The sequence below is a fragment of the Hyperoodon ampullatus genome, assembly GCF_949752795.1.
Source record: "Hyperoodon ampullatus genome assembly, chromosome: 7".
NCBI lineage: Eukaryota > Metazoa > Chordata > Mammalia > Artiodactyla > Ziphiidae > Hyperoodon > Hyperoodon ampullatus.
The window spans coordinates 56,356,806-56,369,005 of NC_136920.1; the positions used below are offsets into that span (position 1 = coordinate 56,356,806).

The window sequence follows — 12,200 nt, forward strand, 5'->3', positions numbered from 1 at the left end:
CCTGACAGTTTGGACTTCTGGTTTCTTATTCAATGAGTTATAATCTGTTCTTCTTATTATTTATTCTGACACACAGAGTATTCCAGATTTGACCAGCAACTTCTGTGTCTTTTTGATATATCCCAATCATTCTCTGAGCACTTCCTTACTTTCCATGAGCTTTTCCAGGCTCATCTTTTTCCTTCCCTGTTCCAGGCTTGGAATAAGCCCTTTCTAAAAGGAGCCCCGGTTCCTTTTAGAAGCTAAGATCTAAGTGTTAAGGGTGCTCATTGCTATTGGAATGTTACTACTCCAGCTCCTCTCAGTGGAAAGAGCTAGAAAGCATATCTATCTGGAAAACCACGTGTTCATCCCACTACCTCCAATTCCACTCCAACATCACACAGAAAATTCTATTTTTCTCTCTTTCCGTATTTGTAACTCCCTCCTCTAACAGTGGCTTCCATTATGCTGAATATGTTTACTTATTTGATCATATGTAACCAGTCTGCCATCATAGGCACTGCCCCCCTCCTTCATGTGGGTAACTTCCTAACCCTTTCTGTGCTCTGATACCCTGTGCCAGGCCAACTCCCATATGGGCCCAGGACTTGGCAAAGGGGAAGTAAAGGTCAACATTTGTTGAACTGACCACTCAATGGTCAGTCCTTAACACTGACCAAGAAATTCAAATCTTATTCTATGAAAATCTCTTTTAACTTTGAATTGTCACTGCAAAGGAAATCATTTGCTCCCATAACTGGGAAGAGAATTTTAAAAATAATGTCAAATAAGGAAAACACACGGTTAAAAATTCTCAAAGAATTCTTGTACCCTCAGAATACATTGCTGGACTCCTGATTTGAGACCCTTTCTCTAAAACGTGTGTTATGCTTCTGCACCTTTGTAAGCAGCGTTCACTAGGGTGGTTACACAATCTTGATAACTATGAATCATTGTTAAGCAGGCTCACTGTTAATGATTCTGGTGCCCCTGCTCTGCTTGGTCCCAGATTGAGAAACAGTGACTTCTGGTATCTGTTGTTCACGATTATTCCATCTCTTTCTTGGTTGTCAGCTGACATTTCTTAGGCCTGCCAGTGTGCCCACCTCCAGGGTGCTTCCTTCTGATTTATTGGTTTAATCTGAAGAGGTCTGATGAGCCACATCACTGGACTGGATAAGACTGTGTGGAAGTGGAAATCACTGCGTTAGTATTGGTTCAGCCCATACCACACCCCCAGTTTCTCTGTCTGAAGCTGGGACCTGGACAGGCAGGAGGTCCTCAGGTCTGTGGGCCAGTGCCAGCTCCCCAACTTAGGGAGAGGCCAGGTGTTCCCTGTTCTGGGTGCCCAGGGTCTCCCCATCACGGCAGCCTATCCTGTGGGCCAGACCCCAGAACCTCTCCCCACCCCTCCTCTTCTTTTTTTTTTTAAAATTAATTAATTTATTTGTTTTTGGTTGCGTCGGGTCTTAGTTGCGGCATGTGGGATCTTTGTTGCGGCGCACAGGCTTCTCTCTAGCTGTGGCACGTGGGCTTTCTTTTCTCTAGTTGCGGCATGCAGGTTTTCTCTCTCTAGCTGTGGCGCATGGGCTCCAGGTTGCGTGGGCTCTGTAGTTTGCGGACGCAGGCTGTCTCATTGAGGAGTGTGAGCTCAGTCGTTGTGGCACGTGGGGCTTAGTTGTCCCATGACATGTGGGATCTGAGTTCCCTGACCAGGTATCGAACCTGCGTCCCCTGCATTGGAAGGTGGATTCTTTACCACTGGACCACCAGGGAAGTCCTCCATCCCTTCTGTTCTTGATCCTCAACCATTTTGGGCTTTCTGCTGGACTCTCATCTTTTCTCCAGGTTTCTTTCCCTTTTCACTAGCTTTGTCACCTGTATTCTAAGCCTGATTCTGGCACTGATGTGCTGGGCCTCAGTTTTCTCATCTGGAAAATAGGGGTGAGGCTTGAATGTGGTAGGTCTTAAGGCCCCTCCAGGCTCTGCCCTCTCCTCCTCCCGTCTCTGGCATACTCCCTTTTATTTGCCACCTGTCTTTTTGCTCCTTGTCTATTTATCATACACTATTCCCCTGTCTGCCTCTGATTCTCTTGGAGTCCCTCTCTTCCCTCTTACTGTGATTTTCTCGCCCTCTCTGAACACCTACTTCCTATCCTAATTCTTCTTTCTTTTTTTAAAAAAATTTATTTATTTTGCTGTGTTGGGTCTTCGCTTCTGTGCGAGGGCTTTCTCTAGTTGTGGCAAGTGGGGACCACTCTTCATCGCGGTGCGCGGGCCTCTCACTGTCGCGGCCTCTCTTGTTGCGGAGCACAAGCTCCAGACACGCAGGCTCAGTAGTTGTGGCTCACGGGCCTAGTTGCTCCGCGGCATGTGGGATCCTCCCAGACCGGGGCTCGAACCTGCATCCCCTGCATTGGCAGGCAGATTCTCAACCACTGCGCCACCAGGGAAGCCCCTAATTCTTCTTTCTTGAATCTCTTTCTCCCTCTCTCCCTTCCTCTGTTTCTATTGCTTCTGATTCTATGGACTCTTTTCCCTCTCTGCCCTTCTCCCTGGCTTTCTACCTCTTCCCCATCTATGACAACTGTGTTCTGAACTGTTTCTCCTTCTTACCCCATCACTACTTGATCACTGCTCCATTTAACTCCCTGACCAACATTGCTTTCTCATCCTATTCCTGGACCAGTGTTTCTGGGTCCACACCCCATCTCTACCCCTGCCCAGAGTCCCCTTTCCCAGGCATGCCCTGGCCTGCGGCTGGGATCTGGGAGCTGATGCCACGCGGCCCCTACCAGAGCCAGGCTCCTCCCTGTGATGAAGACAGCAGCTGTGAGGCTGGCTCCAGCAGGCACGTTGGGCCCAGTTGGCTGCCTCTGTTTGAAAAAAGGCTCCAAAAGTCAGACGCAGCACTCAGAGGGAGTGTCACGTCCTGCCACAGCCCAAAACTGGAGAGCAGGCGTCAGCTGTACAAGCAATTGCATTCCATGTTTGCATGCGTGTGTGTGTGCGCGTGCACACACACACACACACACACACAGCTGGGGCATGAGCATTGGCAGTCATCTCTCATTGAGCTGGCATTCAGGTTCGTCTAAAGAGTGTTCCTCTTTTTGGAGTCTACTATGGCCTTAATTGCAAGCTTTCAGCCCTTGGAACGTTCCCCATGTAGACACAGATCAAGGCTCAGTAAGGAGAGAGAATTCTGACCCATCCATGGGTTAGGATCTGGTTTCCGTCATATAAAACCCACAGGTCCTGCACTTTGTTGTCTGGCCCCATGCTTTCCAGAACCCCTAACAGACATTTGCTGCGCACCTCCCAACCCGTGTCAGGCGCACTTGTCACCCCACACAAACCTCACAGCAACCCCAGGAGGCAGGCCCAATTGTCCCCCATTAGGCAGGTGAGGAGACAAGCTCCCAAGATCACAGGCCAGTTCAGAGGCGTTTTCAGACCAGCACAAGTCTGACCTGCCTATAGTGTGGTCTACCCACTGTGACAATCCAACGATGAAAATTTGAAAGTGGGAGGAGAAGCTGAGAGATCCTTCCCAAGCAGACCATTGGCAGCTGGTTCTAGTCTTAGAAAAGGCACAACAGCAAAAAAAGCTGTCAGATCTGATATCCCAGTAGGTGCCATGTTATAGCCAGATATCTGACCAGAGGCTCAGGTTCTGCATTTTGGAGGTGAGGGAACGCGGCAGTGAGCTTGGGGGACACGTCACAAGTAGCACAATCTTTTTCTTTTTGGGGGGTGGGTACACTACCACGCAGCATGCGGGATCTTAGTTCCCCAACCAGGGATCAAACCCACACCCCCTGCTGTGAAAGCTCAGAGTCTTAACCACTGGACCTCCAGGGAAGTCCCACAAGTAGTGCAATCTTAAAGGAAACAAGATGGCCCCAAAGGGTGGCCTCAGATGTCAGAGTGGGAAGTGGCAGGCTGCCTGTTTGGAGGTGCCAGCCGGTGGTCTGGCAGCACAGGGAGCAGCTGCCTCCCGCCCCGACTCACTGCCAGGGCCCTTGACGTGGAGCCAGCGTGGGTGCCCCAGGTCTCTACGCCCTGGTGTCAATTCACGCATTCAGTCCTGCTCCCAGAACGTGGCTAGCTCTGCAGAACCATGCTGGGCCAGAGCTGTCTGGGGTCCTGGGGCCATGGAGAAGAATTGGACAGCACTTGAGGCTGCAAACTCTCAGCTTCATGCCCTCCAGGGCGCTGCCATAGGCCCCCCTGACAAGTGTGGCTCACTTTCTCATCAGGCTGCTTCTCACAGTTTTCTGGATCCTCCCATCTACTTCTTACTATTTGCTGCTGGCTCCTTGTCAGTTGAAGTGTCTCTGCCAGCTTGCCCTCTGTTGCCTCTGTCCTGCTCAATCATTTTGCTGGAGATTGGGGTCCAGCACATGCATGAGGAGGGGAAGGGCTGAGATTCACCAGACCACAGGGTCCACGCCGGAGACGGTTGCTTCCACCTCCTTTTGTGCCTCCACTTGTTACTGAACAAACGCAAGTTTATGTACCTGAAGCACAGTGAGGCCAAACAAACCTAAACGTCAGAGTTTGGAACAGGGAAAGGTTTATTGCAGGGCCATGCAAGGAGAATGGGTCGGTCATGCCCCCCCAAATCCTGAACTCCCTGAAGGGTTTCAGCAAAGCATTTTTAAAGGCAAGGTGAGGGAGGGGCGTGGTTGTTTCTCAAAAACTTCTTGATGTCAGAATCCTTTGTGCTTGCAGCTGCCCATGCAAGTCAGGTCACGATGTTCCTGTAAACCTCCAATGAGACAAATGTTATTTTTAATCTCTATATGAAGGGGAAAGTGTTATACCTTTAAAGGTCAGAGCCTTGAGAATGGGTGATCCTGTACATTTCAGGCTATTGGCAACACTCTTGACTTGAAGCAAAAGCAGTAGAATACAAAGGTTAAAGTAAAAGAAACAGATCTAATATGGAGTCAGATTTGTTCTTCCCTATGACACACCCTCCACTAGGTGGCAATCCTCTGCCCCTCCCACTAGGTTACAGCAGGGGCCTTGGCTTAGTCACCCAGTCTCCTTGGTACCAAGGACAGGGCTGGCGTAGAATAAGGGCTCAGAAAAGGTTGAAGCCACAGACAGACGAAAGGGTGAATCTCAACAAGCTGGACTCATGGATGGGCGGAGCTTTATGAAGAATGAAGGCAAAGATCCTGCTCAAGCCAGGACAGGGAGTGGGGTCACGTGCTGCTGGTGGAAGAGGCAGACCCTCAGGTGGCAGAGCCTGTCACTCACCATGGTGAGCAGCTTTGGGGGCTGCAGAAGCAGGTTTAGACCCGGGTGGGTACAGTCCCACTCAAGTCTACACTGGCCTGCAGCACCTTGGCAGGTTTTAGACGCTGACTTATGAGGAGTAAAAGGGCAAATAGAGCACCACCGCTTTTCCTTTGGGTCCTCCCCCAGTCTCAGGGAAGGCCTGCTCTCTACAAGCCACTTGCTAAAACAGGAGTGCTGCGGTGTGGAACATATTCCTCCTCAGGGTCAGGGCCCAGGGGACCAGCTTATGATCCAAAGCCAGCTCGCTCTTTTGTGTTCCGGGCAGGTCTCTCCACTTGCTCCAGGGAAACACGACATTGGTTTTCTGTTCATTTTTTGAAGGTCTTGGCTTTCTGCAGGTTGCTGCTAGTTGACAAGCTCATTCCAAGGCAATTCAAGCCAGGCCTGATCCTTGCGATAAATCCCTGGCAGGGATCACGAGTGACAACAACACATAAAATAAATGTCTAGGGAAAAACTCAGCCTTCTGAAACAGATGGCAAATTTGCACCCAGCCGCCCGAGGAGATGCAAGTCGAGTTCCACATTAAAATGTTAATTTCCCACATTACAGAAGTGTACCTGGAGCTCCTGGGCAGGCTGTTAAGTGGTTATTTGGTATCCACCCCAGGTGGCAGGATGAGTTCACTTAACTCAGCCCTGGTCTCCAAGAACCTTCCTTAGCCTCAGAGCAGTTTCCACCCCTAAAATTTCCACATTCACCTGGAATTGTCTCCATTGCCCCGAACCACTTTGATCCTAACAGAATTTTCTCTATTCACTTAGAAATCTCATCAGGATCCTTGGAGACCATCTTTACTTTCCATCTTGTATTTGCTTGGTGGCCTCGGGAAAGTCAAACAACCACTCTGAGCCGTGAATACCTCACTTGCAAGTGTTGAGGGCGTCTGGCATACTGAGTGCTCTCTAGTGTATCTCATTTAATCCTCACGACAAACCTAAAAGGTACACTTATTTCCCCATTTTACAAAGGGAAACAGGGCTCTGGTGTGTGAAGTGTTCTCCCTGAGGCCCCTGTTACTGGAGGCAGGCGTGAGGGTCTGTCTCTAAGCCTGTGCTCTTTACACCTCACCTTGTGCCCCGTGGTCTCTGACCTGGTTTTCTGTGTATCTATCCTTTCACCTGCCAGAGTTGCCAACAAGCTACAGACCAGGACCAGGGCTTGGCTACAGTGCCCTCCTTCAAGAGGTTTTTTCCTGCCAGGAAACTCTAGTCTAGGCTAATTATTGGAGCCTTGGTGCCCTCTGCTGGATAAAGGCTAAAAGACCAGCCAGCGTCCACCCTGGTACAGTAACATCTTTTTCAAAAGGGCATTTTTTTTCCATCCATCCATCCATCTATCCACCCATCTTTCATCCTTCCATTCACGCATCCACCCCCCCCACACACATACCCATCCATCCACCCACCCACCCCCATCCATCTCAGTTTCACCGTTGTCTGGAGGCATCACCCTCATTCTCTGGGGCTCCTGTTCTGCACCAGGGCTCAGTGACACAGAGGGAAAGAAGGTAGCCCTGCATCTGTGTCCCCCTTTCCTGTTTGCAGAGTGCCTCCACCTCATTGTACCCTTTGTCCCCACAGCAGCCCTAAGGGCCGTTAAAATCCCCATTTAACTGGCGAGGAAAGTGAGACCCAGAGAGGCAAAGCAGCACAGTGCAGTAGAAACAGTTTTGGGGACAAAGACAGGTTACAAATCAGGGCTCTGTCATTTACTAATTCTGCCACCTCGGGAAAGTTTATTAAGCTTTATGAACTTCAATCCCTCATCTGTAAAGTTAACTCACCCAACTGATATTTAATGTGCATATGCTCTGTGCCAGGCTTGGCTTTGGGGCTACAGCAATGAATAGGACTGAACAGGTTCTTGCCCCTTCAAGCCTTGCACTGTGAAGGTTATAATGAGGCTTAAATGAGGTGAGAATATACCACAGTGACACCTGAGTGCCATTTATGTCATGTCATGTTATTACCTATGTGAGGAACGTGAAAGGATTTGGGGATGCTTTCCTGGGAAAAGAAAAGATGAGGGAAAGCTTGGCATTATGTTAAAAAAAATAAAAGCATCACATATTGGGGTTGAGGTCATGGGCTCTGGAGCTCGATCGCCTGGTTCTAAATCCTAGCTCTGCCCCTCAAGAGCTTTGTAATCTGCAGCAGCAAAATGGAGACAGTAAATTCAACACAGACTTACTGTATATGTAATAAGTGCCAGGCAGGGTCTTAAGGCACCAGAAATGAACAAGACAGGGAAGGCCTGTCCTATCTCATAGGAGTGTGACGATGAAATGAATCATTACATGGGAAACACCTATAATGGTCCTAAACATAACGTGTTTGCTATTATGATTATCTTGGCTGTTGCAAAGGCTCTATGGATGGTATTTACTGGTACTTTGTGTTTGATGATGCCTCTTGACCGTCTGGGGCTGATGACAGCCAGAGGGTACAGGCTTGCCCTGCTGGCAGAGAATATAGAACAAGGACGAGGATGTGGAGGTCAGAGGACACAGGTTTCTCAATGCTACAGGACAGAAGCATTAACAGCTGACTGGCTTACAGCAGGGCAGTGGCCCAGGGAATAGTGAGTGGCCAGTAACCAGTGGATATGTGCAAGTGTGGGTGGAGATACACAGAGTTCTTGTCCTGTCTGAGAGGTGTCTCAGAGACCACTTAAGGCTCCTTCGTCAGCTAAGGACTTCCATTTTTCTGGAGGACAGATGGAGTGGACTCTAGAACCCCTGGAGAGATCCTGGATTCTGGTTAGTTTTGGTCAATGAGAAGCCTAGCAGCAAGGGTAAGAGATATGGGATTGGGTTTCTACTTCCCTTGATTCTTTCCTGTGGGGACATCATTGTCTGGATGTGTCCTTTCACCTTTCGAGGCAGCCAACTGTCTTCCGGGCTCCAGAAAACTCCTTCCCCTCATCCCTTTGGACCTGGAGAGGCCATAGTTCTGCTACCATTAGTCTCAAGTTACTGCAATATTCTTTAGAAACCCCTGCTCCCACCTTTATAATAGGCCTTTGTAAACAAGCCCTTCTAGTATTACCCTAATTTGAGTCTGCCCTCAGTTTCCTGCTAGGACTCTGTCTAGTGCCAAGAGTGCCCTTAGGAACTAGATTCTCCAAATACGATTCTGGAATTGGGTTGGTCCTGTATTTGAGCAACATGGGGATAATCTCCTGCTAGGGGAAATAGGATGCAAGTAATTCATGACACCTGGTAGTATCACAGTTACTAAAATGATCATGGGTAGTAGCATGGGATGCGGTGCAGGTTGGAAGGCCAGACTTTGGCATATCAAGTGGCTGTGGCACTCTGCCCTGTGGCAACAATACTGGTTATAAAGACAGTGGAGGGACTTCCCTGGTGGCTCAGTGTTTAAGAATCCACCTGCCAATGCAGGGAACACAGGTTCGAGCCCTGGTCTGGAAAGTTTCCCACATGCTGCGGAGCAACTGAGCCCATGTGCCGCAACTACTGAGCCCACGCTCTAGAGCCCGAGAGCCACAACTACTGAGCCCGCGTGCCACAACTACAGAAACCCATGGACCTAGAGCCCATGCTCCGCAACAAGAGAAGCCACCGCAATGAGAAGCCCGAACATCACAAGAAAGAGTCGCCCCCGCTCTTCTCCGCAACTAGAAAAAGCCCATGTGCAGCAATGAAGACCCAACACAGCCAAAAATAAATTTATTTAAAAAAAAAACAGGGCTTCCCTGGTGGCACAGTGGTTGAGAGTCCGCCTGCCGATGCAGGGGGTACGGGTTTGTGCCCCAGTCCGGGAAGATCCCACATGCCACGGAGCGGCTGGGCCCGTGAGCCATGGCTGCTGAGCCTGCGCGTCCGGAGCCTGTGCTCTGCAGCGGGAGAGGCCACAACAGTGAGAGGCCCGCGTACAGCAAAAAAAAAAAAAAAAAAAAAAAAGAAAGAAAAAAAAGAAAAACCGCTGTTATAATTCCCAAAGAATCAATGTGGTGTGATTAGCAGAAGCCTGGACCTATAGTCAGCCCCGCCACTTTACTAGCTCTGTGCCCTTTGTCAAATTACCTAACCTCTTTGAGCTGTACTTTCCTCATATATAAAGTGGGAATAATAATGACAGTACCTGTCTCAGTGGGTTGTATAAATAGTGCCCAGCACAGGGCTTGGCACGTAGTGGATGCTCAGTAATGCTGGTTTCTTCAGTGCTCACCCATTCTTTTTTCCTCCTGGGAGTTGCAGCCAGGTGTGGAGCTGTCCGTAGTGCTGAAGACATCCTCCTTCCCTCCCTGCCTCCTTCCCTCAGTTCCTCTCTCCTTCATTCCCTCCTTCTCTTCTGTGCTTGGCTCCCCGGAGCCCTAGGGTCTGAAAAGATGGAATTTTCCAAACGGTTTCTTCAGACCCCTATGGCGGACAGGAGGGAATGAGCCATATACGAGTCCCTCCCTCAGCAGGAGTCTCGGGAAGCTGGCAGGCAGCCGGAGTGGCGACTGTGGGACTGTGTGGGCTGTGGTGGGAATGGGGGCTCCCCAGGACAGAGCCCGCTTGGAGAGTCTGACATCCGAGGACGCTCATGCAGGAACCTCAGGATCTTCCGAGAGGCGATCAATCAGCTCCAACAGCACAGCGTGGCAGGTGGGTCTTTGGGGAGCTTGCCCTGAAGGAGGCAAGAAGGACCAGGTTGGGGCACAGGAGAGTGACCCTTGGATCCAGGGCTCGAAGGGCCCCTGGCTCTGACAGGAATCCCCCATCCTCCTTCCCTGGAATATTTTGGTCGTTTGTTTGTTAATGTAAATAAAGCCATCTTCATCTTTTTGCGTTATGGTGGTATGGAGTTGACTAGCTTCATGAAGTTGGTTCCATGAGCCAAGCTGTCTGTGGCTAATCCTCAGTGTCCATCCCCTTGAGTCTAAGACTACAAACGGTCCCTCCCTAGGAGGGTGGCACCTGAACCCCTTGTGCCAGAGGTGGGAGCACTTGCAGCTCACACACTCCTGGGGGAAGGGTTAGGAGAGGGGACGTGGCCAGCTGCAGAGACAAAAATCACCTGTTTCCTAATTTTTGTTGACAGCTAGAATATTGGAGATGAAGGATCTTTGGAGACCCTAAACATATAAACTAAGCCCTCCCTGTACAGGTGGCACCGAAAAGGGTGTGAACACTGTCTCACAAGTCAGAGGTGGAGGTGGGGCTAAAGGTGGCTCCTCCTCTAGCCTGGCCAGAGGCTGCCCTCGCTAAGGGCCTGAGCCTCCTGTGACCCCTTGCAGGCCATCGGCCGCAGAATTCCTGGGACACTGAGGATGGCCAGCAGGACTGAGGGACCAGGGGAGCCTCCTGCTGCTTTGTGGGATGGAGGGAAGTCCACACCCCCTTTCTGTACCCGTTTCCCCATCTGTACACAGAGGAGTTGGTTCAGATGCTTAGATCTCCAGGATCCTTCAGCTCTGATGTTCTAGGTGTTCAATAAAAGAGGTGATTTTTGTCTTTGGCTGGGAGGTGGGAAGCCAGGCTCAGGACCAGCTCAGCCCTAACTTTTGGTGAGACCCTGGACAAGTCACTGCCCTTCCCAGAGTCAGTTTCTTCCTCTGGAAAAGAGGATAAGAGGTCTCTCCTCAGGGCCTCTAGGAGCACCAGGCAAAGGAGTGGATGACAGGTGCTTTGGGAAGTACAGACTGAGGGGAGAGGCGTCTGTCATTAATATCAGCCATATATGCCTATGTTCCCAACCAGAAATGATTAGCTCTTTGTGGGCCCAGAACAAACCAGCTGCTCTGAGGGGTTCATCCTTTGGGGTGGGATCTTAGGAGACCACTTAGAGCATCACAGCAGAAGAGGAGGGATTGTACAGAGGGTCCCTCAGAGACTGGTAGAAGAGCAGCACTCCCCAAGACCCTGGCCTCTGAGCTGGGAGAAACATAGCATCACAGGCCAGGGGGGCCCAGGTCTGTCCAGCTCTGAAAACCAGCTTCTTCTACAGATGGGGAGGCTGAGGCCTTGAATGGGGCAGGGGCAGGACTGGGGCTGAAGCTCAGGCCTCCACCTCCCTGTCCAGCTTTCTTTACACCACAGTACACCCGCCTCTCCTCAAAGATCCAAAGACGGTGATGATGGTGACGGTGATGATGGTAACTATTCTGTTTCATAAGTGCCTAGTTAATTACCTACTCACCACAATGACTATCCCCACTGTAAATACCCTACACATTTTAGTCTTCACCACAGCTCTGCCAGGTAGCTATTGTCATCTCCATTTTACAGATGAGAAAACTGAGGTTCAGAGAAGTTAAATGTCTTACCCAAGGTCAGGGGCTAGTAAATGATAAAATCAGGATTTATTCCTCTGTGTGATGCCAAGGCCCTTCTTATTCCTCTGCACTGAACATAATTTCTAGGAGCTACTCTGCACAGACCATTGCAGTTGGCATTGGGAGGGCATCCTCTTACCCTCCTGATCTACACTCCAAGTGTAGGTGGTTCAGACTCTGGGAAACCCTCCGTGAGCCTTCCTCCTGGGGTCCTCAGATCCTCACCACGGGTCCTGCTACTGCCTGCACTTGTGATCCACTTTTCTCTTGGCTGGGACTTGCCTCCCTACCAGCTTGGCAGTTTCTTAAGGGTGAGATTGGATCTTCTGCCTTCCTGGGGTACCCCCAGTGGAAGGTTGTTGGCTGCATAAATAGTGTAGTAAGGAGATGGATGAGTCCTGTGGGTGAGGCATGAGCAAATGCAGGGTGCAGGCAGAGGCCAGACAGGAGCTGCAGGATGGGCATGAGGGTCTTGGAACTGTAAGATGGAGTGGGGATGCCCCAGTCCAAATGTCAAGGAGGCCCCATGTGGGGTGGGACATGAGTTGAACAGATTTGTCCAAATCCTGCCTCTGCCAGCTCCATTCAGTTTCCTGTAGTTTCCTCATCTGTACAAT

At 50.2% G+C, this 12,200-nt stretch overlaps 1 protein-coding gene across 1 annotated transcript in view; it reads left to right on the forward strand.

Annotated features, from left to right (window-relative positions):
- LOC307055577 (guanylate cyclase 2D-like) overlaps window positions 1–12,200 on the forward strand; it is a gene marked incomplete at both ends in the record, with an annotated part of 85,534 nt that overhangs the window by 17,964 nt on the left and 55,370 nt on the right. Inside the window, 2 exon segments of the mRNA XM_079707795.1 lie at window positions 9,733–9,913; window positions 11,348–11,403. Of these exon segments, the coding sequence (XP_079563921.1) occupies window positions 9,733–9,913; window positions 11,348–11,403 (237 nt within the window).